Source organism: Melopsittacus undulatus, chromosome 3 (genome assembly GCF_012275295.1).
Source record: "Melopsittacus undulatus isolate bMelUnd1 chromosome 3, bMelUnd1.mat.Z, whole genome shotgun sequence".
NCBI lineage: Eukaryota > Metazoa > Chordata > Aves > Psittaciformes > Psittaculidae > Melopsittacus > Melopsittacus undulatus.
The window spans coordinates 68,843,483-68,871,106 of record NC_047529.1 but is presented as its reverse complement, the minus strand read 5'-3'; the positions used below and the strand labels follow the sequence as shown (position 1 = coordinate 68,871,106).

General features: G+C 38.0%; 1 protein-coding gene across 3 annotated transcripts in view; it reads left to right on the top strand.

Moving 5' to 3' along the window:
* PTPRK (protein tyrosine phosphatase receptor type K) overlaps positions 1–27,624 on the top strand; it is a 398,062-nt gene that overhangs the window by 220,758 nt on the left and 149,680 nt on the right. For all 3 annotated transcript variants that reach the window (XM_034060345.1, XM_034060343.1, XM_034060344.1), the window contains exon 7: positions 10,324–10,617. In XM_034060345.1, the coding sequence (XP_033916236.1) occupies positions 10,324–10,617 (294 nt within the window). The remainder of the gene's footprint in view (positions 1–10,323; positions 10,618–27,624) is intronic.

Below are 27,624 nucleotides of genomic sequence, written 5' to 3'. Positions count from 1 at the left end.
ACCACGCAGCCGCTCACTCACTTTCACGCTTTCTTCATCACCGTGCTCCCGGATGGTGGGGAAGAGAATCTAAAGAATGTAACTCCCATGGGTTGAGATAAGAACAGCCCAATAACTGAGGTATAACACAAAACCACTACTGCTATCACCAGTAATAATAATGATAAGGGAATTAACAAAGGAAAAGAATACAACCACTCACCACTCACCGACCGATACCCAGCCTGACCTGAGCCTGACCCAGTGATCTAGCCCTTCTGGGTAACTGCCCCCAGTTTACATACTGGGTATAACGTGCTGAGGTATGGAATACCTCTTTGGCTAGTTTAAGTCAGGTGTCCTGTCTCTGCTGCCTCCCAGCTTCCCCTCCTCCCTGGCAGAGCATGAGACTCAGAAAGTCCTTGGTCAGAGTAAACATTACTGAGCAGCAACTAAAAACATCAGTGTTATCAGTGCTGTTCCCAGGCTGAAAGTCAAAAACACAGCATTGCACCAGCTACTAAGAAGGAGAAAAATGACTGCTACTGCTGAACCCAGGACAGATGGTAGTATAGAAATACTGTCAGAACACTTTTAATTTCAATGAAATGGGGTACCTGAGGAAGAACTTCAGAGAAGGGGACATTTATCCTGTTCTACAGGCATTCCTGGATGTCCTGCCAGTATTAAGGGGAAGGTTTCAAGTTCACCTCTGTCTCCTGTGCATTTGAAACAGCCTTGCCTCAATAATAAATGAAAGAAATAGACACAGGTGGAGGAGTTGGGGCTGCCTAGGTGAATTCCAGGGTGCTGCTGACCAGGTAAAGCTGAGGGAGAACAGTGCAAGGTAGTGGGATAGGAGTACCAAGTGACTTGGCATGTAGCCCTGTAGGTGTGCAAACAGCTTGTGGGTGCTTGGCTGTTATATTTAAAAACCTGCACAGGTGCTGCATGACAGTGAGCAGTTCTGGAATATTAATAGTGTCTCAGGTGCAAGGTGAGCTGGTATATTACAGATGATGGGGAGGGCTAGGAAGGTGATATGTGCATGACTTACCAGTTAAATATTTCAAGTTTCTGTAATTATTATTAATTAAAACTGTTAATGCTTGGAAGCTGAAGCCATGCCAACCATTCCTCTCAGCTACAGGTATTTCAGTACCCTTCTGATGCAGCAATGTGTACCATTGGACTTAAAGAGCATGACAGAATTTTGAATTCAGCCTAGCCATGATACTGTCATAGCAGTGCATGAAACATTTTTCTGTGTCATTTAAAAGGCATGCAGAAAAGCTGATGATAAAAATTTGGATTAGTCCTGGCCAGGTATAACATGACCTCCAAAGTAAGACATACAGGAGTGTTCCAGAACAAGAAGACACCCCAGCAGGAGAGTCAGTTGGTGCACAGGAAAGTGTGTATCTCCCAGGTGTCACAGTCATGTTGTCAGTTGAAGAGAGCTCCACGTTACTGAAGAAACAGAGATGGGCTGCATGCAGGTCATTCCAAGTTGTTATCAACAGTCTCATGCAGGAAAGATGGATGGCTTTCACCAAACTTCAGGAGTGCTGGGTGGATATGTGTTGGTTTAGCTTTCAAGTTTTATAGAAATGTACAGGTAATAATGCATAAATCTGTGATTGTTTTCTTTTTTCTTTTTGTTTTTCCCCCTGGCTTCTACAGAAATGTTCTAGTTTTGTTGCAGGATGTTTGAAATACTTGAGTTTGATTAAAAACTTGCCACTGTACCATTTGTCCAAGAGAAAGCTTTTGTGCTTAGTTTGTTTAGGCAGTAAACTGTGATTGTGACTATGGTATCAAAGGTATAACATCAATGCAAAACTCTTTGCAATTTTAGTTTATTGGGCCAGTTCAAACTTGAAAGGAAAAATAAATAAATCCATATACTTGAAGCAGGAAGGAAAACAAAATTATATTCCCGTTACATAACTATGTAAAAGAAAATCCTGGAGTCCCTAAAATAATATTTTGTCCTTTGGACACTTTTTCCCTAATCTCTAGCTTTATTCCTTTTCATCATTTACAGCATGTGGATGTACATGCAGAATGGAGTATTGTCCAATATCCCATTGCAAAGCCTTTAGACTTAAGAGTAATTATTTCGTAGGAAATAACAGTTTCTGAAGAAAGCATCAAATTTTGTTCTTAACCTGCTAGTTCTTGACAATGAAGCAGCTAAAATATTTCTTTCCAACAATAATCTCAATGTTGAGATCTCAAGGGAATTACTGATACCTTTGAATAATGAAGTCATTGTGATCAAATCTTTGCCTGAGATGTTTCTATAGCTGAGTCATTTATACTAGCTTTGCTTCTTTTTTTTTTTAAGGATTTGAATGTCTTCTCATTACAGGCACCTCTTTTTCTTGCATTTATTCATTTCTCCTGTAGGAGTGTACTGCATACATGTTTTTAACACAATGCAATCTTTTTGACAAAATATGTCATACTCCTCTAATTGATTCCCAGAGTAGCACGCCCTACCATCATTCAATAAATAGACATGCTTTCTGCTCATAAATTGTGTAGAGGGATGACATGCTCCAGTTTTTAGAAAGACCTTTTTTACATGTAATTTGGGCATGAGATTAACCTTGTATACAGTTTCCTCTGACAATGCTGAAGCAGCACACTCTTCCTTTTATTTAAAGGAACATAATAAAATGAATGCAGTGGAGTTTCAATTCAAGGTGAATAAAATGCCACAGTGATGCATAGGATATAAAATCACTATGCAGAAGTTAGCAGTTTTCACTGTTGAAATAATTCTTATTTCAGCACTTCAAGTGGTCAGTGACTGCAATGTCACTTAAATTATGTATGTTTTAGCTGCATGAGCTTGCAAACTTTGTACTTACCACACAAACTTAATATATTAGGCAGGTGCTCAAAGGCAAATCAGTAATTTGAGGTGAACTTGTGACATAGTATATCTGCTTGCAGACTCAGGGGTGATATTATAGTGAAATATGTGTGTATGCTACCTATGCCAACATTGTGAGCTCACTGTTCAAATTGGTGTTTCTGTTTGTTGCTGGTTTTTCTCCAGTAACTGATTCTTTAGGTAATAACCCGAATCTCCCTATGTTATGGATATTTATTTTGAATGTTTGTTTAAAATGCATTCTTTCAGGGTTTTTATTCTAAGTAATAAAAGGCAATGAAAATGGTCTTGCAGACTCTCTGAAGTGAATTGGATAATTCATTTGATATGACCTGGTCACTAAGCTACTGCTTAGAATGAGTTCTTTAGTTCCAGACAACTAAGTCTCTTAATTAAAATGTAATATTTTTCTATGTATTGTGTCTCAACTTGAGGACTAACAACTAGTGCCAGATACTGAGCAGTTTTTTAAAATCACAGAGAGAATGTTTCTGGAGCCACAAGAATTAAGTCTGCACAAGTATCATTAAAAAGAAAATTAAAAAAAAAGCTGGAGAAAAAATTTTGTGGCAGAATACTGGATCACAACTGTATGAGCTTCTCCAAGCAACCACTATCGCTTATGGTCACAGGATGGCAGCTAAGTCTGAACTAGCTTTTCATTGTTTTTGAAAAAATTGTAAAGGGAGGCTTGTGGCTATTTGGAACCCTAACTAAAACCTACCATTTCCTACATAATTTTCTATGTGAAATCATAACATGGTGTAATATGTTAAAGTCAGTTATTTGCTGACAAGATTTTGCTGCCTTCTCATCAGTATACTTTCAGGGCCAGATGTTAACTTGCACAATCAGCCATAACCCACAAATGTTTCCTCCAAGTTACCTGCAGAAGGCAAAGTTGGGAGCAGTAGAAACTTTTCTATCAGGAAGAAGATAACAATGTAAAAAAATAAAGCAGCCTTTAAAAAGGGTTAAACTTGATGAACAGAGACAAGTGTTTGACCATTGGGGAAAACAAACAAGCAAACAAACAAACAAAATTTCTTTTAAAAATGGTAAATAAGTTTATGAACAAAGCAGTGGCTTAGGGAAATAAACTTGAAGAATGGCCAAGCCTTGAGAACTCCAAAGGTCTTGCAGCTGATGGGAGTTTTATTGTATGAATCTGCAACCAGCATTTGGTTTTGGAGCAGAAGAGTTGACTCTCAAGCTCCTCCGAAGTCTTTGTGTGTTATTTTGTGTGTTACAGCTGATTTAAGCAATTGTGCCCTCCTGCAGCTTCTGCAACATGCACTGCCTGCAGGTGGGCTTCTACTGTGCAAGACTGGTTTTGACTGCCACTGTGCCTGGGTATCTTTCACCTGGAGGTGAGATACAGGACCAAGCATGAGTTGGGTGGTGGTGGCTCATGCCTAGCTGGTACATGCCAAACCAGTACACTCTACCCAACTGAGGGGAGCAGGGAGGTGGTATTAAAAAGTGTAACTTTTGGGAAAAAAAGAGGCTGTTGTGACAGCTGCCTCTCACTTCAATCCCTCCCTTTTCCACAAGCAACCCTACAACAATTGAAGACTTGCTTGTGCACCTGCTTCATTATTCTGTCATTTTTCAGATGCATCGCGTCTTGGGCAGGAGTAATCTCTATAGCTGATGCATAGTAAATCTAGATGAGAATAAGATTACCCTTACTCTCCTCCTTTGCCACAAGAATAATGCAGGCTGTCCAGGTGAGAGAATGAAATACCAGTATATGGTGTGCAAGCAAGAATCCCATGAGCTGAGCCCATAACAGCAGCATTGTTCTACTTAAGGATGTGTGTGTGTTTACATCTTTGAATTGGTTAGTTAAGGTTGTCCTGATGTAACTCTTGTTTATTGGACTTCTCATGTGAAGTCTTAGCTAATGGTTAGAAGGTCTCAGAGCAATGTACATCTAGAGGTATGCTTTTAAGAATGCAGAAAAGTAAAATGGAAGAAGAGTGTGTTGTTTTGTTGTTGGGGTTTTTTTTTCTTTCCTATCAGAAGCCCTGCAGAGTACTCAGCTTATACTAATAAACTATCCTCAGTGTTTTGAGCAATCTCTTTGATACATGGGCTGTGGGGTTTTTATTTGTCTTCTGTGTGTTATACAACAAAACCATTAAGGACCGAACTACTCACTAGAGATGACACGTATAGGGTGACAGACTGAGCTGTGAGTGTAGTCTGTTAAGCAGAGAAAGTGAAAACTTGAGATCTTGTTGGAAGTTTAAAAATAAACTGCAGAATCTTTCTGTGACTCTTAAAGTTTGTGATACCTCAGATCTGTGCTTTCAGCTTGGGATCTCTTAATCCTCTGCATTAACCTGCTTTTTTAACAGAATAGAGGAATTTCCCAAGTACTGCTTTCTGTAATGCTTCCTCCCTTCCTTGGCAAAGCCGCCTGTTTGTGTTAATACAGCTTTTGTTGGCACTGAGGGTGACAGGTCTTGTCAGGCTGCTGTCAGCATAGAAGACAGCCAGGTGTCCTTTCAGGCAGGCGCAAGTCCAAAATAAACCTTTTTGTCTTAAATTCTGATTTATTTTTTTTTTTTTCCCTAGCAGAGCAGTACTTCCTAACCGTTTTGGACAACTAGTGAAAATAATGTTTCTGGTTTACATTAAATATATGCCACATGTGGAATTATTTTTTTTCTAAAAATAAAAGGAACCCAGTGCTTGTGCTGAAAGTCTCTATGGTGTTTTTATCCTCAAACTTTTCATAGCCCATTTTGTGACCACCTTCAGAGCCACGTAATTTGTTTCAGTTGTACTTCTTTGGAGCCATATATATTGTTGCAGTCTTCCATTTTTTTTCCCCCTAAGATATAATTTGTAAGAAGGCATCCAGCCGTGACTGATAAAACTTAGATACAGAATGCAGAATTTTTTACTGTAATACCAGTTATTGTTCTTCAATTACTATTCTCATTGTTAAATTTGTGGCTTAATACCATATTTGAATTTCAGCTTTTTTAAGACTGAGAATTTTGTTTCCCTGCTAGTATTTGTTTTTTTTCTGCTAAATCTCATGTATTTCCTCCAACTTTTAAACAAATATTCCTGCTTCTTCAGTTTTTCAATGTTTTTCTTAAAACACGTGAGTCTCTAGAGCCATATGTAATCTTCAGTACAGGAAGAGTACCAAAGCAGTATTGCATTGCTTCCCCACACTCTTCTGGCTCCATGTCGTAGGTTTTCTGACACAGCTTTGCCACAGCAACTGTGTATGCAATCTGATGCCTGACACAGAAGCACCAGTATGTTTCTGCAGATGTATAGCTCCTGGCAAGTAAGAGTTTTCCTCTTGGCCTATGTGCCTCAGGCTGCATTCCCTAGGGCCCCTGGTCCCAGAGGGCTTCATATGACAAAAGCTGTACTGTAACTATGCACAGCCAGCATAGGTCAGGCGCTGAACCTCAGCTAGAAACCCAGAGTCCTTGCAAGTGATGTGCAGGCATACTTAAACAGCTTTGCAAGAAATTTCCCTAGAAGAGGAAATGAGGTGGGATGCAAATTGACAAGAATGAAGGTATGCACCTGTCTTCCATGTTCAGGCTTTCTGGTGACCAAGCCCTCTCCTCCCTTCTGCTGTAAGTAAAGCAACAGTCTTCTGTGACTGGTACATTTTATGCTCAGCAAAACATGACTATCAGGGTTTCCTCCTAAGTGGAGCAACTTACAGGATTCTGGTTTGGTTTGTGCTTGTATTTAGGTCTTTTTTAATTTGCTTTGAGCTGATAATTAACTGTGCACAATTACCACTAAGATGCTAACAAAATACCCTTCCTTAATTTTAAATTCAGGAGGTGTTTAGTTTTGAAGGCTAATTGTCATATGGCTATTCTCATCCAGGCTGGGTAAATAGTGCTAAGCAACATAGTATGCATGTTTCTTGGGAATATAGGAAGTTTTACTCTTACTAGTTACTGTACTGATAACAGTAGTGACCTTTCCTGGTTGTTTATTCTGTCTATGAACAAATAATTATTTGCATCCAATATTTAATATTAAGAATATGACACAACTGCTTAACTGCAGGAAGACTTATAGCTGGGGTTGATGCTGCATGCTTATTCTAGTCATTGGGGCCTAAATATCACAGAACATTTAATATATAGTGTCATATACATACTGATGTGAGTGCAATGTACTGCTAGGAGCTCAGCAGAATGGGAACTTTGTGCTGATGAAATGTCAGTCTTAATTTTTTTATTAACTTAGCTGTGGGCATTTTATGTCAAAACCAGAACTGACCAAATATTGCAAAATGCTGTGCATGAAAATACATTAGTTTCTTTAATGGAATGTCTTGCAGATGTATAAGTGGTCCTTTTATATAGTCTTCCTGAGATGTTAGTGTTCGTGCATACTAGAGGAGATTTCATCAGATTTAACACCTTTAAGCAGTGGTGAAAAAACAGAGAGAAAAACTAGTTGGTAATTAAATTAGTTGCACTGGAATAGGAATTGTAAGTTTTGTGCTTAGCAAAGGAAGAAATGAAACTCGTCATGCAGGGTATGGGTGACAAAAAGCCACAAAACGTGTTTCAGTTGTGGCCATCAGCAGATAGAGTGCCTTGGTAGGACCAGGCAGGAGGGAAGCTGCTGAGATGGATGACTGGTGAGCCTCAGCTACCTGCAATGCTGCCTCTGAACTCCAAGCTTGACTTAGCTGAAATTGAGTGTTTATATTGTTTATAAACCAGACCAAACTTCTGATAGGGGTGATTTTGTCTGGGGCTCCCTTTCACACATCCTCTTTTTTTTTCTTTTCCCCCTCAGACCTCATGTAAGAGGTTTTTCATTTTTGGCAGACTGTCTTCTCAGGACACTAATACTATTATATACTACTAGTTGGATCCAGAGTCCTAGAGTGGACAGCCAGCAACATTAGTTCTTTGAGGGATATAAATTGTATTTAAAAATGCACTGGAAAAGGAGTATTGTTCATATGTGTGGTATTTGATGTGAGAATGGCAACCGAAACATCAATAAAGGCTTTGTGTTGTCTTTTAGATACCAATGGCAAATTTTAAACTGTAAAATATTCAGGTTGCTGTATATATAAAAAGAAGTCATGTGATTTCAAATTATAATTGGGGAATATTTGATATATGTGGTTATAAAATAACGAATGAGAATAATAGAAAGTTAATTGGGTAACATCAGAAAAGTTTATCCTGGTATATTGGGATTACATGCTTCAGTTGATACTTAGTGTACTTTTGGGATTTCTGGTTGCACCTCACCTCTGGTTCTGATAGTGTATTGTATTATGAAGAATATTAATAATGCTGCAGAACAATTACTTGTTCATTTGCTAACTGATTAAAATTCATGCATAATTTATTGGAACTTGGAGAGACTTTATAAATAAGTCTCCTTGTCCTCAAGAGCTTAAAACCAAAATGCATATGCTAATATAAGAATGTGCTTTACTTCTTAATACAAAAATTGAATATGCAATGGTATATTAGTCTCATTAATGTGAGGTTTTATTTGAGATAATCGTGCTTTTAATCAAAGTGTATACTTCTAAACATAGCCTTATGTTTTAGAGGCTTATAACTCAGACTTGGTAGTGCATCATGCTCATCAACATTTATGTTTTCTGCCGTAATATCCACTGACCTTAAAATTCATTAGTTTGACATTTAATGTGTTAGTTTCACAGCAAATAAATGGCCCTTATTAAGGCTGGATGCATTTCTGAGCTTTGATGCAGGTAGGGATCTAAATTAGCTCATATGCGTATTTCTTGGCAAAAATGGGTAAAACATGTTAATAATTAATTGAGATACTTTGTAGAGTTTTGCTCCTATTTCTGCTTTGGGGTCTATACAACTGAGAGTGTTTACCTTTTCACTCTGGGAAGAGAAAATCAGCTCTGCTTGCAGCCACTATGGCACATTTATGGCTTCCCAGGTCTCCAAACTGAATTGCATGACAGGTAATCCAGGAAAAAATCTGCAAGAAACTCTTTTTGCTAAAATATGTGAAAACTCAGGTGCTTACAGAACTGGTAAATACACTGTTGGGAGCCAGCTCTAGCATCTGGAGGGGAAACTTTACTGTTGGATATGTAGAACTAGAGAGTTGTTAGCCAGACTTCACCATGCAGAGGGTGGGATGGCAGAGGAGGTCTGGAGGCCTGCTGCAAGCCCCATCATCATCACTTCCCCCACCCCCCATGGGCTCTGTCCATGGCACTGGCGAGGTCATTCCCAAGAGGCAGAATATGTTCAGTGCCTCAGCATCTTAATTTCTTTTTCATAGAGAGGTGGTGGAAGTGGTGATCAGAAAGGACCCCACTCTAGGGAAATTCTGTGATCTGGGCTTAAATATATTTTTAGTGTGCTGACCATCAGATCCCTTCTACCTGCTTAGAGTTGCTGCGTTGTTAGTTCTGCATCACTGCTGCGTGAAACCCCTGTGTGCATTGAATTTAGCATTGTTACCTAATTAACTGCAACAAATTAGTTGAAATATGAGCCATCTGGAATGAAAATGAACCTTCCGTGTTTATCACTGGATTCATTTTATTAGAAAAGTAGATGTTGCTTGTGATTTGTTTCTTAAAATAAATCACACTAAGGCAATGTGCTGATTCTCCACGCAAACGTTTTTCAGGGTAAGGGAGACTTCATCTTCCTGTTTGGTCTGTTGTTACCTTTTTACTTTGCAACTGTGTTGAAATATTTAGGCAGTCAGATGATGATAAGAACAGAGGAAGACAAAAGGCACCGTACACCCTATTGTTTAAGTTTCTAAATCAGTAGCAAATTACCAAAGAACAAAATATTATATGTCATTACTACATGTCTGTATTTTGTAATTCTCATGCCAGTTTTGCTCAGTTCTTATTATTCTGTGTGCCTGTAATAGGAATCTGTATCTTTTACCCTACCTGCATCTGGTGGGTTTCAGATGAACTGCAGTGATACTTATTTTTTAGATTATCCTGTGGGGGGCTAGTGTATCAACTATTGAAACTGTTTCTTTAAGGAAAGTACATATGTTGCTTCTGTGAATAAAAGAAAATCAGTTATATATCTGAAAATCTCAAGTTATTGCCATAGTAAATTAGATAAATGAGCATGAACCCAGATTTTTTCTTTTTTTTTTTCAGAAAAAAATGTTAAGAACTAGCAATATATCCATCAGATAGGATTTTGTGGTCCCTAGCTGAGATTTTTAAATGGAAAAAATAGCATTGGGCAGATGCCAGTGGTGCACCATTCACTTCCAGCTGTGGAAATTTTCCTCAGCTCTTCTTCACTGATGTCAGTTTGATTTTGATTTTGAGTTTTGAAATTGATGCTGACCAAAACATGACAACTTTCTGTGGAAAGAGCCCTTTTCTTAATGGGTTTTACAGCTTTTGTTTTATCACTGGCTTCTTTATCTCCCTACAGAGCCGCCTCGGCCAATCGCACCCCCACAGCTGCTGGGCGTTGGGCCCACATATTTGCTCATTCAGCTGAATGCCAATTCAATTATTGGGGATGGACCCATTATCCTGAAAGAAGTGGAGTACCGAATGACATCTGGGACCTGGACTGAAACCCATGCTGTCAATGCACCGACTTACAAGCTATGGCACCTGGATCCTGACACTGAGTATGAGATCAGGGTCCTGCTCACCAGACCAGGAGAAGGTGGGACTGGGCAGCCGGGACCACCACTCATCACCAGGACCAAATGTGCTGGTGAGTGCTGCTTTGGAAAAAACAAACAAACAAACAAAACTCTGATGATTTAACTAGTTAACAGGTTTGTTGGCTTTAACCAACCTGTAGCAGAACTTAATGGGTTCTTTTGGCAGCCCCAGGATCCCCAAGTTTCTGCATCAGTGAGGATTTGCTCTGTCCCCTTCTTTGCCTGGTCACTGTCTAGGTTGCTGTTTGCTAAGCTTGGGAGGGTAGGTTAAGAAGTGGGATGTTAGAAAGGTAAGAAAATATTTTTATTCTTCTCATGCAAGGAAGGAGACCTCATCCTTCTAGGAATGGACAAACCGTCTGTTTTTTTTCACAATGAAAATTTGGGTTTCTTTCAGTGAAAATATGATTATGTATGGATATTTTCACTTACATTTTAAGTAAACTTGCACATAAAGATACTTGCATGGGGGAAAAGACATCTGTTTAAGAAATAGAATTTTATTAACAAAAAAAATATAGTGTACTTCTGAGTAATTTTTTGTTTTCCAAGAGGATATGCATGGCCTGACAGAATCCCAAAGAACTAAAATACAATTAAAAACATCTCTAACTCCTAAAATATAATTGCAAATGTGAGTAGACTTTTATTCCATTTTGACTATCACCATTACAATCATGTTGTGCTAAATCCTTCTGCCTCCTGTGTTTTTTGGAGTGCCCCTGAATGGCCAATAGAAGGTTAAGCTCTTCCAAATTTGTGTTGTATGATGTTCCTGCTAAAAGTATAGGAAGTTATTTTAATAACAGCTTTCATAAGAAGAAAGATAATACCTACATCTTCTTCTTGCGGGGGGGAGGGGGGGGAATAAATGTAGATTTGAACATCAGACTGGGAGGCAAATAAGCAGAAATTAAATTGTGGGTGTTGTTTAATTTGAGGGTTTCATTTTTTTTCCTCCTAATCTCATGATTTTTAGGGCCTGATAGTATCTTAAAATTTGCACTATAACTGGATTTAGGAAAGAGTGCTAATAGCCATCTAGTCAAAGCTGCATCAAAGTAGTAAGAGGAGCTGCAGCTGCAAATTTTCATGTGTCATGTATATGTGCACGTATATAAAACAAATATAAATCAAATATATTCTCCCAACTTCGTGACAGACCTCAGTAGGACAACTGTTCAAGTTCTCATCTAAGCGTGGATGACCACTCATTTTGTTTACTCCAGGTACAGTGTCAGGGTTTGCATCAGAAGCCAGGACTTCATGCGAACTGGGTCAGTAGGTATAAATCTCAGCACTAGGCAGTCTTTTTTGAGATTGGGTGTAGTACTGTCAGAAGCTGAGATACAGCTGAATCAAGACTAAACTTAAGGCACTTTTTTTGGAATTTGTGAACTTATTTATTATTTAGTCTGTCTTTCCTGTGAGGTAAAAAGATCCATGTGTCCATCTCAGTTAAGATGGCAGTTGTTGTGATCTAATTTTAAGCATTGCATTGCTTTATTCTACTGAATTGGTTTAGGATTTGTTCTGAGAAAGTGGAAATTTGAAAACAGCTTCTGTTTTAAAAAGGCTGAGCTAAGGACTTGGGGGTGTTGGTCAATGAGAAAATGAACATGAGCCGGCAGTGTGCGCTTACAGCCCAGAAAGCCAACCGTATCCTGGGCTGCATCAAAAGGAGCGTGACTGGCAGGACAAAGGAGGTGATCCTGCCCCTCTGCTCTGTTCTCGTGAGACCTCACTTGGAGTACTGTGTGCAGTTCTGGTGTCCTCAACATAAAAAGGACATGGAACTGTTAGAACAAGTCCAGAGGAGGGCCACGAGGATGATCAGGGGACTGGAGCACCTCCTGTATGAAGACAGGCTGGGAAGGTTGGGGCTGTTCAGCCTGGAGAAGAGAAGGCTGCGTGGAGACCTCATAACAGCCTTCCAGTATCTGAATGGGGCCTACAGTGATGCTGGTGAAGGACTCTTCATTAGGGACTGTAGTGATAGGACAAGGGATAATGGGTTCAAACTTAAACAGGAGAGGTTTAGTTTGGTTATAAGGAAGATATTCTTTACTGTTAGGGTGGTGAGGCACTGGAATGGGTTACCCAGGGAAGCTGTGAATGCTCCATCCCTGGCAGTGTTCAAGGTCAGGCTGGATGTAGCCTTGGGTGATATGGTTTAGTGTGAGGTGTCCCTGCCCATGGCAGGGGGGTTGGAACTAGTTGATCTTAAGGTCCTTTCCAACCCTAACTATTCTATGATTCTATGATTCTAAAACCCAAATGTTTAGGTTATTTTTTCAAGCACTGGGAAAAAAAAATAATTTAACTTACCCAGGTTGTGAGAAACTAAAGCTTTTTTATTGGGAAAAGAAAAGAAAGGAACTCATGATTTATGTGATGTAGTTTTAGGAGATACTTGTGGGAAACAAAGTTATGGTCCATATGATTTTATTTTTGTTTTTAACCTGAACCTCACATATAAGGTGCCAAAATCTAGTCTGGCTTGGGACAACTTTTCAATTTAATTTAATCCACTATGAAGTGAACCAGATAAAAAAAATACTTGACAAATCTGAATTTCCAGACCAGCATTATTTTAACATTAATAAAATTTTCAGATGTTTATCTTGCAGCAAGACTAGTTCTTCTTATTCCACGAAAGCGAAGGCAAATAAATGTTACTATTAAGTGATTTCAATTAGAAAAAGGTGTATCAGCAAGACTTTGTGGAGACCAAAGGATTGTGCTCAACACCAGTGAAGAGGCAGAGAAGGCACTAGGTTGAGCACCAAGTTGCCCTGCTGCCTCCTCACCTGTCTGGAAAATGAAGCAGATCCTTTTCCACAATGTTATCCCAGGGTTTCTGTAAGATAACTGCAAGCCAAAGTCAATATGAATGTATATATGTTTTTATATATATTTTTATTCATATTTTGCTCATAGAAGGCAAACTATGTACATAAAAATTAGTTTATTCTGAAGAGAAGATTTATAAGAAAAGATAAAGATAATAATGGAATAGCTCACCGTGCAGTCTCTGCTGTGGCTGGTATTGTACGAGTGACTGGCAGGTGATTTACTGTGCTATATTAGATGACATCTCTGCAGCAATATCTTCTTTCTGGAGATTCTTCAATTATTCCTAATTCTTGTTTCTGACAAGATCACTTATTTTTTCAGACAGACACTCTTTTGTGTCAATGTTCTTTGTCAATTTTGTCTTTCCATGGGTTTTGTACGTATTAGTTCAAATTCTGAAATAAGTTATAATTGATTATCTGCTCAGTGTCAAAAGGAATGGTGGGAAATAAATGAATTTTCAGCTTGAAGTTTGACCGTGCTTCATACAGATTAAAACCCACACATTAATGAACATTGATCTGATGAGTTTTTTAATGTTTACATTCCAAGTAGCAGCAAGAGCAAACTCACTGATACATCAATAAGAATAGCTTGGCATTCTGCTCTTTGTTTATTTAATATCTAAGCAAATATTAGCATTGTTTTCAAATGAAGATTCAAAATGATTTTTTTTCCATAACTCATTCAGTATTTATAATTTTGCGACATTTCTTAATAACATATTATTGATCAGTTGGCCTGTGCTTTGCTGGAGATACATCCTACTTCTGAATGACTTGAGCAATGATTGTCCTTATCTTGGTATCAGACATGCGCTTTTATTATTAAGTATTTAGATAATTTTCTTCCTTCCTTATAGCAAAACCAGTGTCTGGTGACTCATTTAGTAAATGTTTCCACTAACATGAAACAAAATTGCTTTCTAATGAAGAGATAATTCTTCCACTAGTTAAAAGTCCTCTGGCAGCCTATTTGTGTACCCGGCATTTCCCAGGTAAGGTGTCCTACGCTGAAGCTGAGTTACATCATTTGCTAGAAAACTTGTGTGTTGTTTTACCAATCTGCAGTTAAAGGTAGTGCTCAGCAGTCAACTATATGAAACCACTGAATGTTTTTAAACAGCTTTTAAGTCATTTTAAGACTAAAAGACTAAAGCATGTGAAGCAAGACATTATATTCTGATATTATCCTCCTTAATAGCCAGATGTATGCTTTGTAATTCCATTTCTAAGCACAACTGCAAGTCAGTGCTGAGTGTGGGGTGGTCTTTCTGCCTGTGTGTGGTTAAATACAAATAATTTCAAGCTGCTGATACTGAAAGCTCCTTCCTCCCCATCAGTCCTCATGGGGCACCTGGGCTTTATTTCAGTATGACTACATCTCTTGCCTGGTGTCATTGCTCAAATTATTGACTTCTCAAGGACTTTAAAACCAAAATGAAAGGCAGAAGGTAGTAGTTTAATCAGAAGTACTCCTTATGGTTGCTTCTGTGGCTTTGGAGTGTGTTGTCCTTCTGAGCATATCTTCTGCAACTGGAGATTGTGTGGGGAGTATAGAAAATATGTGGTAATATAAGATTGTCCACTTAGCCTGCTTTATCAACTGTAAGTTAGAAGTTATTTTCTTATATTGGCTTCTGCTTCTGAGTAACAGCTTACAGCTCAGTTTTATGATTAACTGATATTTTAGTGCCAAAGGAGGTCAATAGTTCAGCCTGTCCAGAGCTTAATATATGTACACAGTGGAATTGCTTGCTCCTGCTTTACTGAAGTTGAGTGCAAGGGTGTGATTTTTTTTTTTCTTTATTTATTTTTTTCTTCTGTAAAACCTGGAGAATTATAGAGCAGTTGGAGAAAGAGCCCTATGTGATTTTAGTTTTTTTCAAAATGACTTGATTTTAGGAAACTTCTGCCTGTATTATTTGGTTTTGATAATGAGAGAAGGGAAAGCTTTATAGCTTTACCAAAGCTGAGAACAGAACAATAGTTATTGGGTTTATGATTACTGTTATTATTGTTATTGTTGTTATTGTTAATAACAATAACATTAATTTGTTCAGAATCATTATCTGTCACAGAGACCTAACTGTAACAGCCAGCCTCAAGGCATTACAGTAAAGATGCTGTTTCAGCGGTGCAGTGCAGTGCTGGCATGTGATTGCCTGCAGTTGAAGGCCTGGGAGCTCAGCAGCTTTCTGCCTGCCTTTTTCAAGTGCAGAATGTTTGTTTACAATTTGCACATTTATTAATTTTTAAATCAATATACACAGAATACAGGATACTGCTGAATTCATCTCTAGAAAAACAGAGAAAAAAAAAAGGGAAGACAAAGCATGGAGAAATATTGAAAAAGAAAAGCAAGCTTAAGGTTGGGTTTTGGCTTTTCATTTTCTTGAGATTTTTAACAAAGGGACCTTGGCAATGTTGCCATTGAGAAAGTGACTTTGCATGCCCATCTGGAGAACTAAGATGTTGTTCTAGTTACATAAAAATTGAACTGATTTTTAAAATGAATGGGGTGAAAGGCATGGTGCAGTATAGAATCTGTCTGTGCCAATGAGGGATGCATATAGTGCGTCTTTGGTTGGTGTTTGCCTTTTACACTTAAAGAATGGAGGTGGGGAGTTCAAGGTGGAGAAGTGGATTTATAGGCTTTGCTGTGTGCTCTACGTGAGAATTTAGGATGTTGGTATGTGAGGCAAGGGGCTTGTAAAATTGGGTACAGTCAACATCCCAGAAGGGTTCTGGAAAATATGACACTGAATGGATAAACTGTGCTCTTTGTGTCTCTTGCAGTAGTGAATCTGAAATCATTATTTAAATAGATAATAAATAGTAATAAAAATAGAGATATATGTGTAATTTTCAATATTTTTTTAAAGTGGACAGAGACAAAATATTTATCTTTATGGCAAAATAGTTATCTTTACCTTTTATTCTCCTCCAAGTAGATGCTATTAGATATTTAAAATATAGCTTCAAGAAGAGCTTAAGTACATTTTGAGTGCTTAAATTACATGTTTTTATTATTCATGGTTTTGTTCTTTACAAGTTGAACACTTTCTTAGAATAAACTAAAAATTAACGACTTGAAACTAAATGAATGTGGTACTTTTAAAAATTATTTTACATTTGTCATTGCAGAAAGGCTCACATTATGCCAATATTTATAAGTTGCTGTTGTTTTTACAAATGTGTTTGGCATTCATGACTGTTTCTGGGCTTTTGGCCAAGTAGTAATTGGAAACATTTAAGAGCTCGCTATCAGATAGCAAATGCACCGCTCTTGTTCCATATAGGCTTACTAGTTGGCTACGATACGAAGAAAGAAAAATTGAAAAGGTATTTAAACAATGGAGAAAGTCTGGACTAATGAACTTCATCATATTCCCTTTAGGGCTGAATACCAGAGTTGTTATTGAGAAAGCATCCTGTAGAAGAGCTATCCGATTTGGACTATAGGCTGGCACACACAAGCATATTCTGCTTATTGTGCTGCTTGCCACTGTTCGGATACCCATACCACATATAGAATCCTAATGATGGTTATATCCATAAGAAAGGACCGTAGCACAGCTGACTCACCTAGCAGGAGACCAGGAAGACTGTCTAAGCCAAGTTTTTGTCAGATTGCATAAATTAAGCATGTTATCCTCTTTTTCAAAGGAGCACAATGCAGATGACTCAGTTGAATTGGCAGTAAACTGCAAGTTCAGACACTGACCTCCACTAAATTAGTTTTCAACTTTTTTTTGTTCACCATATTCAGCCTTGCTTACTATAATCTTTTTTTTTTTTTGTGTTTGCAGCTGCAAGCTGCCTCTGTGCTAAGTGGAAACTTTCATCCTATGACATTGCAAGTGCTGTGTTATATAAGTGCTGTGTTATACAATGAGATGTGGATTTCCTGAATTTTCTTGTGCTTCATTTTTGGGATAAGCTTTGTTCAAGGCTAGTTCTTTATTGTATAGTGATGAGCTCAGCAGTAAATCACACTGCTCACTGAGAGTTAAGGTAGCAGACCTAGATAGTTTTTTCTAGCGGCCTGCCCACTTCACAAAGCCTCTGTTGTGTGCACGTCTTTCTTTGCCTTCTTTCTGAAGTCTTTACCTGTGGGCAGGGAGGGACAAGTTACCTACAGCGAGATGTGGTTATGGTCACTGGCACCTAACATACTGGTCAGTCAGGCCTTCAGTGCAAAGTCCATGAAGTTGAGGGAAGTCCTTGAGTCAAAGATGATAGCTGTCTTTCTGGTAAAAGACATTAGGTTAGGATATCACTTCACCTGTGGGACAGAGGCTGGGGGAGGAAAAGAAGCAGCTGCCAACACCACCCAGAGCCCCCCTGTCTTACAAGCGATCCCTCTATCTCCTGTCTCACCTAAGCTTGTTGAGCAACTTTTCCCAGGGCAGAGCACACCAAAGCACTGAGACCACTGGATATAAGCAAAATGCATGTAACTAGTCAATAGATCACACTTCTAAGAGGAGCACTGTCTGTGGCAGGAAAATGTATTGTAGTACATTAATCGATGGAGACCATTCCAGCTGTAAAAGAATGGACATGGGCAATAATTCATATTGCAGCACTTGAAAATGCTACGGGTGCACCTGGGCCAGATAACTCAGAGCCTGATTATGCCTTCTCCAGGGTTTGGGGACTGATATACACGGATTTTTGGTCTGTGTTCACTTCTGAAGAACATGACTGTAAGTTGAGAAAATCTTATCCTTTCAGAAGACTGGAGATAATTTTTCAACTGCAACTTCTATTTTCAATTTCAACTGCATTAAATATTTTTTAGTATAATTCATTAGTGTGCTTGATACTTTAGTTTGCTTTCATAATTAAGGTCTCTCAACTGTTTAGTAGCGTAATATCACTTTCATAGTGTATGGGAAATAGTAAGTACAGGAATAAAACATACTTTTATAGGACTGGCTTTTATTTATTGTACTTGCATTTTTCACTATTAAGAATTAGGCAGGGAAAATTTTAGTCAGGTTTTGAAAGTTACTAGGGTCATTGCAGGATGTGGATGTGCAGTTTTAGAAGCACGCTGATTTTTTGCTATTGTTTTGGCACTATTGTTGGAGTAGCATGGAGTAGGGAGGGAGGGCTGTGTGAGAAGCATGAGTGGTGATGTGGAAGAGGAATGCAGTACCAGCAGCCTGTGCTGAGGCGACGGATACTGATGAGATTTCCCAAATGCATTCATTATTCTTTTTCCTCCACATCTTTCTCCTCCAAAGCCATTACAGGGAAATGTCATGTTATTCATGCTGCTGTGAGATTTGGATAAATTTGAGATTAACATCCCCCCAAGTTTAGGACAGGTTTCCCTGTTCTCACTGGTATTGATTCTTTGGGCTTTATTCTGTTACATGAATCCTTGTTTTTCATTTAATCCTTGTTTGATTTTTGTTTTCTCAATATTGTTTAATTTTTAAAATGGGCAGCTTAATTCTTTCCTCCTAATTTGAACCTAGACTGTATGAGGTAGAACTGTGTGAATTTCACTTTCTTCATTTTATTTCTCAGTAAATCCTCCTGCTGGTGCTGAGATGGGGAATGTTCCAGGTGATGCTTTTGTATGGTAGGCTAATGAAATAGCTTCCATTATAACAATAAATTGAGGATCATATTAAGTGGCAGCTGATGTCAAGTTGCACCTCAGGTAATCAGTAGGTCAAAAATCCTAAAATGGCTTGTCAAGACTCTTGCTGTTACATAGTTTTGTTTGCTGGTTAAAAAAAAAAAAAAAAAAGAAAAAAAATCTGTTCCACATGACTTAAAAACAAACATTAAAAATACTGACATGAAGCATCAGGATCAACCAATTAATTAAAAGCTCGTCATCTTGACTTTAATTCCAAACAGAATAACGGAACAGCCAATACAAGGGCTGATTAATGAGAAATTAAGAAAGTAATGCAATTAAAGACAGTCAACAGGTTTATGGAATACTGATCTTGTCAGAGTAACTTGATTTTTAAAAATCAGATTACGTATTTTGTTAATAAAGGCAATATTGTTCTTCTCTAATGCATTTGATTTGATATAAAACATTTTGATTAAGAAACCAGAATAAAATCAACTCAAATGGAGAAGAACTGGCTGATATATTTAAAACCAGTCTTATTAATTAATTAAATAAACATTTCTGTTTGGGTCCTATCAGGAACAGTTCCACATAATTTATAAAGAAAATGTAACTATGACAAAGCTGGCAAATTGCGAAATATCATGAAAGTGGTAGGTAAAAAACACTCCCAGAAAGAACTAGATTACTAATTTAAAGTACTTTGAATTGAGCGATGGTAATCTGTGTTTCACATAGGCCAGCTGCAGTATAATGAAAACAAAATAGTCCATACTATATTATATAATAGTCCATACAGAGTGGGAAAATGAGGGGCTCTGGCCCTAGGCATGGGCTGACACTGTGTGGGGAAAACTGATTATTAGGGGTGTCACTTGGGTGCTGGAATGAAAAGTGCTTTTGTAGTCCATGGCTGTGTAAATCAGAGCAAAATTTCTTTCTCTTTCCTTAGTATTACAGAATGTTTTAAAGCTTTGAAAGTGCATATTTGAAATTGCTTATCAAATTATTTTCATTCTGACCTAAGCCTTTTATTCCTGTCTCTCCAACCACTCCCCAAATCTGTGTAGCATTCTGTTCTATAGAATTAAAAAGATGGTGTTGTGGAATAGATTGTTGTTGGATTTAGGAAACAAAAATAAAAGAATCTTGGCAGAAATTTAAAATCTGGAAGCAAGATCTTGTTGTTAAGATGTCCAGAATTAATACTGTTTTTAGAGATGCAGACGTGATTTAGACAATGATTTCTCATGTGGTTGAAACTTACTTTCCTTGTTTCACATCTCCAATGACAGTGCATAATCAGTCCATCATTTCATTTGTATAGTGATATTTTTCATTTCATATTACCTTTTAAAACTATTTCATTTTATGCCTTTTTCCCACCCCCCGGGTCATTAATTGCTGAATGCTATTTCATTACTCTTGGAAATGGCAACATGTTTAATTATCATCCAGATAATTAAACATTTCAAATACTAAGAGTGCCATAAGCACACATTTTGCAGTTTATTAGCTTTATTTTAGAGAATTATGCTCGATGTGAAGGACTGGTGAAACTATATTTGACAGCATACTTTCTTTTGTCTGCAAAATGAACTCTACCAATTAGGCTGAAATGTCAGAGCATGGACACCTACTGGGAATAGAATGTGCTGCATTTACAGTTTACAACTTGTAGCTGCTAAGATGATTACAAATAAGCAAACTAGTTCAGTTGCCCTGCACTTCCTTAAAGTAGTGACATTCAAAGACAGCACTGAACGGCAGTTCGAAAAAATGCTTTGTTTGTGGCTGTTTTATCACCTTGACAGATCAGTTCACATCTTGATGCCATTTGGAAAACAGGGTTAATGTGTGTGTTTTCTCTCATGTTCATTTACCTGGTGACTTTTAAAATTTATTTTCTTTTCAGAGCTAACACTTCTCTTGTTGTGCTGGCTGCAATGAGATCTTTGCTTTATCTGACTGAATGCTTTCCACAGCTAAGTAGTTTGTAATTAGAATTTAGTACAATGAAGATCATGCTAGAGAATAAATTTTTATTGACTGACAAATTTTCTTACTGATGTAATTTTTTGTGGTCCAGTGGTCAGACACACACACCCACTTGAAAATAAAGAGCAACTGCTCTGCTTTCAGCTGTTAGCGTGACCAACATTTCTTTGTGTCTGTCCTTACAGAGTCTACTTTTGGTGTTCACTTGATGCTTACTGGGCTGGGGAATGTAGGGGGAGTGCAACAATCATACTGCATAGAAATCAGTGGAGACCAATTTATTCCTGAACTTGGTTTTTTTATTACTGTCTTAGCACTTGTCTCTTATTCTCTGAATAGCCATAATTAAGGATCATGCTACTTGAACATGTTTCTTTTGTGTGTGTGTGCCACTTCACCCTTAAGATTTTTTACATCGCCATTACCAAGTTTTCTTTTACTGTTGCTCAGCTTTTTGTGTTTTTTTTTTTAAACACAACAGTACCCACCCTCTAACCCCATCTATGCCTTCCCTTCAGCCATGAAACACAATTTAAAGCTTAGATGCAAAAGTACAGATGCTTCTTTCTAAACAGTGGATGAACATATAATATGCTGTAGAAATTATTCACATTGGGTAATATGCTTTTAGAAGTCTCACAGATTATAGAGTGATGAATATAGCATAAGAACCTTGTCCTGGGTTCATCTGGTAGCTGGTGCAGTGCTATGTTTTGGCTTTAGTCTGAGAACAGTGCTGATAACACACCAATGTTTTAGCTGTTGCCAAGTGGCGCTTAGTCTGATCTAGGACTTTTCAGTCTCTCATGCTCTACCAGTGAGTAGGGCCATGGGAAGCTGGGAGGAAGCAGAGACAGATCACCTGACCCAAACTAGCCAAAGGGGTATTCCATAACGCAGCATGGAATTTGCTGTGTGCAAAATTGCTGTGTGCATCAGACTGGGTATCGATCAGCAGGTGGTGAGCAATTGTATCGTACATCGCTTGGTTCTCTTGGGTGTTATTCCTCTCTCTCTTCTTATTACCTCCCTTTTCATTACAATGATGATAATATATTTTACTTTATTTTAATTATTAAACTGTTCTTATCTCAACTGGTGGGGTTTGTCTTTTCCAGTTCTCCTCCCCATCACTCTGGGGTGGGGCAGGTAGTGAGCAAGTGGCTGCATGGTATTTAGTTGTCAGCTGGGATTAAACCACGACAACCTATATAGAAGAGAAACAAATAAAGTTTTATAGATATGATTTATCTTGCCTACTGGCAAGTGGAAAGGTGGTGAACACATATTTGAAAGAAAATTAACATGGTAGGTATTTTTCATTGTCACTTTAGTGTTGGACGTATTCAGAGCATATATACCCATAGTTTATACAATGAGGAAAAAAAATACATAGAACAGTAATTCTGTATAGAATTCAACAAACTTGTATAACCATGATCTTTATTTCTTACTGTGAATTATTTAGTCCTGAATTTCCTAGTTGCTGTGTGCTTTAAATAAAGGCAGTTCGTTAACTTGCTTTTTTCCCCCCTGTGTTAATTTGATCTGATTTCAACAGTGGAAACAAAAGTGCTACAACTCTTCAATATTGCCTTCACAAATCAGCTTTCTGTCTCCATGTTTAAGAAAGGATTTACAAATCTAAAGTGGGAATTCTGAATCTGTACAGCGATTTCTGTGACAGCTCTGTGTGATTTAAAGATCTCTTGGAAATAGGTATGCTATAGAGTTCCAAAGGTTGAGGCTTCGGCTGGGCTGCTGTGCTTCACAATGAACAGATTCTGTGGAAGTCGTACTCTTTCAGCTCACTCTGAAAGTCTGCCTTGTGGACAGACTTAAATTAGAAAATGTCAGATGCTTCTATTACAGATGCTGTTTTCCTAAAACTGATCTCTTAGATAATTTACATATTTTCTCAGTGAACACACATGTGCCCATGTGTGGCTTTTTTCTAGCCTCTGGAGAGCTGGTATTCTGCCTCAGCAGTTCCGTGGAAAGCTCTCAGGATGATGGGCATGCTTTCTTCTGCCAGTCTAGACAGTAACTCAGGCCTGAAAACAAATATGTAGCAATTATAGTAAGGAACATCAACAATAAACTTGTAGCCTTTACAATATAGTTTTGTCAGCCTCAGGTTGCAAAAATCTGGTTTTAAGTATCCTATCATTACTCTCACCATCCTTTTTGTGTTTCATCATATGCTTTACTCCAGCTGGTGTTGACTTGTAGTGGGAATTAAGTATCATACAGCTTTGCAGCTCATGAAGAAACCATTTTCTCTGGTTCTGAAGTTCTGTCTTTTTAGGGTGGTGTTTGCTGAGATGTTTTCTGCATAGAATAGTTGGTGGTGAGAGAAAATGGGGTACTCAAAGCAGTGCAACTTCTGTAATAGAGTTTCCTTTCAGTGGATGTGGTGGCATTTAAAAGAACATCGAAGTCATTGTGTATGCTTTTTTGTTGGTTTGTTTAAAGTTTTATCAATAGAATCCATCTTTCTGAATTTAACGTGTTAGGAGTAATCTGTATCTATGAGAAACAAGAACATAAAAGATGACAGGAGCCTGGGCTGCTGCAGAGTAAGATGCCTTGATGCTGGGGGGCTGAGTGTCCTTGCAGATAGGCAGCATTGGGAAGCAAAGCTCTAACATAGTGGCCAGCCTCTAATGTTTTAATTTCTGCAAGTAAAGTGTAACTTTTCATCCTTGGTAAAGTGAGTGTCTAGCTATATAGCAAGGGACAAAGCATAATGTCATCATTGGAGAGATGTATTGTCAACTTGGACAGGTGATATTTAAGGAGCCTGAAGAGAGAAATGACCTGGCAGTGTAACAAGACATATCACAAGTGACTGTCTCAGAAAGAATGAGAACAAGACAGACAATTTCCATTACTTCTCAGTGTTAAGGTGCTAGCATTATCCCCTAAACAACCACATGCTCCAAGCAATAATCATGCACTGTCTTTTTCTGTACTAATATAAAAGTGGAATTCAATCTCTTTGACACATATTGCTTCAGCTTCTGACTTGTCAAGTTGTTTCTCTGCTGGAGCTCAGCTAATATATAGTGAATGGGCTTTGTATACTGACTGAAATGGGGAAATAGTTATCCAGTTTCCTTTGAAGCTGGCTGCAGAGGTGCCTGGAATATGCTAGAAGAGTGAGGCTTTGTTTCTGGTAGCCTATAAGTTATTGTTGGTTAGGAAGCCTGTGAAACCTTAAGCTATACCTCAGACTGCCTCCTCTTTTGAGTCCATTCTCCAGACTGAACCGAGTAGCCTGTTAGCTTTGTACTATTGCCATAAAAGCTTGGAGAGAGTCAATGGTTCTTTTTCTGCTGTCTTTCCAGCAGTGTGTGTGTATGCTGGGGTTTATGGCAGAACAGAATTTTGTGTGTTGGGGTTTTTTTTTATTTTTCCCTTCTCTGTGGGAACTTATTTTTGCAATAGCTGATAGAGAATTTCTACACAGTGCACAATCTGTATCAGTCAAGTCCTGTCTTTGAACAATATTCACTGTCATTATGATATTCTGCATATTGATGAAATACATTTTATAGCAAACTTGCTTTAATTCTGAACAATTACATACTACTTTTGCAACTGTTACGTTTCTGTATATGTAACTAAGTCATCATCTATAAAAATAAGGAAAACAAAAGGCATCATCCCATAATAGGCTGTGCCATCCTGGAACTTCCTGCTTTTTCTTAACCTGTGGTGTGGTGGAACAACTCATGATTATCAAGTTTCAGGGATTTGAAAATTTAAAATACTTGACCTGAATCAGATAGAGGAAAATGTTTATTAAATTAATATCTTATGCATAATCAGAATAATTTTCTAATAACTTAATATGTGTTTAGTATACCTGTGTTCCTATTCTTTTCATTTTAAATCAGTAGTGTAGGCTTTTCTAGCTGCAACCACAAGACCAGTTGTTAGAGTTAGGGTAACTGGCTTGTTTTTTAGAATTACTGAGCAAATTGAGGACACTTTTTCTATATAGGACTTCATGAGTTTAGAAAAGTGACAAATAAATTACCCTAGCATGTGCTGAATCAAATGATAGATTATGACGTTAATACTGTGATAAGCACTAGAAGCTTAACAGGCAAACCTCTCAGGATGCTCTCTGATGAGTTTCTAGTTGACTGTGCACTTCTAAGTACAACCTGTGTGTGAGGGCTTATGCAGTAAGACACCGACGCGGCTGCACTTGTTTCTTCTACAGCTGTTACTAATGTGTGTTCTCTCATACACCTTTTTGCAATATAGCAAAATACAAGGAGTATACAAGGAGTACCAGAAAATTATACAGTTGTATTTATCGCTTTTTTCAGCCTATGCTACCTACTTTAGTTGACGTATATTTCTGTATAGATCTTTCCATGTTGCCTTAAGGAAAATCATGTGGTTAAGCATGATAATGCATATGGATAAGTAAATTGAATTAAATTTGTTACTGATATCTCAAAGATAGTATTGCTTAACTTTGGAATACTTCATTTTGATCTCTTTCTGTAAGATAGCTTTTGTGCATATAATTTCCTATAAACAAAAACAGACAAGAATATCCTTCAAATTCTTTAACTTGAAAGTTTTGGCTGGCAGTTAGAGAAAAATAAAATTAATAAAAAATGTGTTTTGACATTTAAAAGAGAATTATTTGCCTAAAAATGCATAAAGCATGCAAACGCTTAAATTGCTTGAGTCTGCACATTTTGGAGCATTACTCTGACGTTTGTTAGCTAAGTTAAAGCATGTGTACCAGTTTTCGATGTAGCAAGCTTCACCTTTTTTCATAAGATAAATTGTATTAGGAGAACTAGCCTTCCAACTCTAAGAAAGCTACAGAATTATTTTTTGTTATTATCAACATGTCTTTCCCAATTCTATTGTCCTCTTAGATGTGAGACCAGACACGATCAAGTCTGTTTCCCTGTGACTTTTTATCTTTTGGACTTGTGAAGTCACTACCCACCTGGTTGATCCCTACTTTGTTGTTTTTTTTTTTTTTTTTTTGCTGTTTTTGTAGTGTTCTTGGAGCATCTGTAAATCATGTTCTTTGTAGCAGTCGGTAACCTCTGCATTTGTATTGGTAGTACTGCTGTGTGTATGCTGAGTATTAACAGACTGCATCTTCTGTAGCTGCTGGCCCTCAGGCCTTTCACTTTGAAGGATCCTTCTGCTCCCTTGACAGTTACACTCTGACAGAGCAAATCTCAGCAGTGGTGAGGCCAGCATTTGCTTACCAAAACACTTCTTCCCCACCCTCTTCTATGCCAGCATCATCTGAAGTCCTTGCAGAAGAGTACAGCATTTTCTATTAAATGTATCCTGTATTTAAAAATTAAATGGAGGGAAGAGCAAGAGAGGTCTTGAAATGCTCACTGCTATGTTAGATTTTCTTAAGAATAAAGTAATTGATAGACTTTGCCATCACACAGCAACTGAAGCTTTCATCTCCCAGCTGCTTCTCTGCCACATAGTTCAGCTCATGTTTTCAGGCAAGGTGGCCGACTGTGTTTTCCTTCTCCATGAGGTCAGTAACCAGAGGAAGTAGTTCCTGGCTTCCAGGGTCCTTCAGGGAAGGATGCGTAGAGTAAAAGCTCACATGGGCTGAAGGGACAAGAAGAGATGAAGGTGGTGAGACCCAGATTTAGCAGCTAAGATCATTTGTGGGGGAAAGCTGGGGAAGAGATCAAAGCACTGCATGACGTGAGAACTAGCCTGTCCTTGCAAATCCTTGCTGCTCTTGTGCTGTTGAGAGTCTGAAGTTCACTGCTGTAACTGAATGGCAGGAGGAGACAAGGAGCAGCTCCTCCTTGAAAGCTGGAGTCAGGAAACAGCATGTGGCAGTGAGGAGTAGTATGTTTTCTCATCTACCTTTTGTATGGAAGTTGTCTGAGGCATAAAGGGAAAAACCAACATGAACAGTTCCTGACAGAGTCATGGTGAAATACGTGTTTCTTGCTTAGCTGTTTATAAATTAAAAAAAAAAAAGAAAGAAAAGCAGACCCATATTCTCTGCTGCGTTGAAGGACATGAAAAAGATTTAGCTTTTTTGGCCTTCATTGGTGTTGAATTGAAAACTTGCAGTCCCTAACTGCTTCCAGCAATTGCTTGCAAATGTCCAGCAACATTCACAGGTGTTGGTGGCAATGTTTTCTTAAAAAAATTTTTGACCAAAATAGAGAAATCTTTGTTTGAGATTTAAAACCATGTGTATGCACACAAACACACACATAAATGTGTGGAGATTTATATACTGATTTCAAGAAAATATTCTGATAGCTTTGTAAAAAAAATAATGTTTCAGCTTATTGAAACATTTTTCTGTACGTTATAACATATTTAATAACTAGTCAGATAGTTAGAACTGTTTTCTCTCCCCCAGTGTATTATGATAGATTTGAAGGAGAAAAGAAATCTTTTCCTGCAATATTTTATGAATTTGGAAAAATAGACAAAGGAGGTCAATGTTCCTGCCAGGTATCATTTGCAAAGAAATGGCCGCTTCTTTTCAGTGCATTTTTCCAAATTGTCATCGCCGCATCATAGTCACGTCTTAGTCTCAATCGGTCATGGGAGAGGGG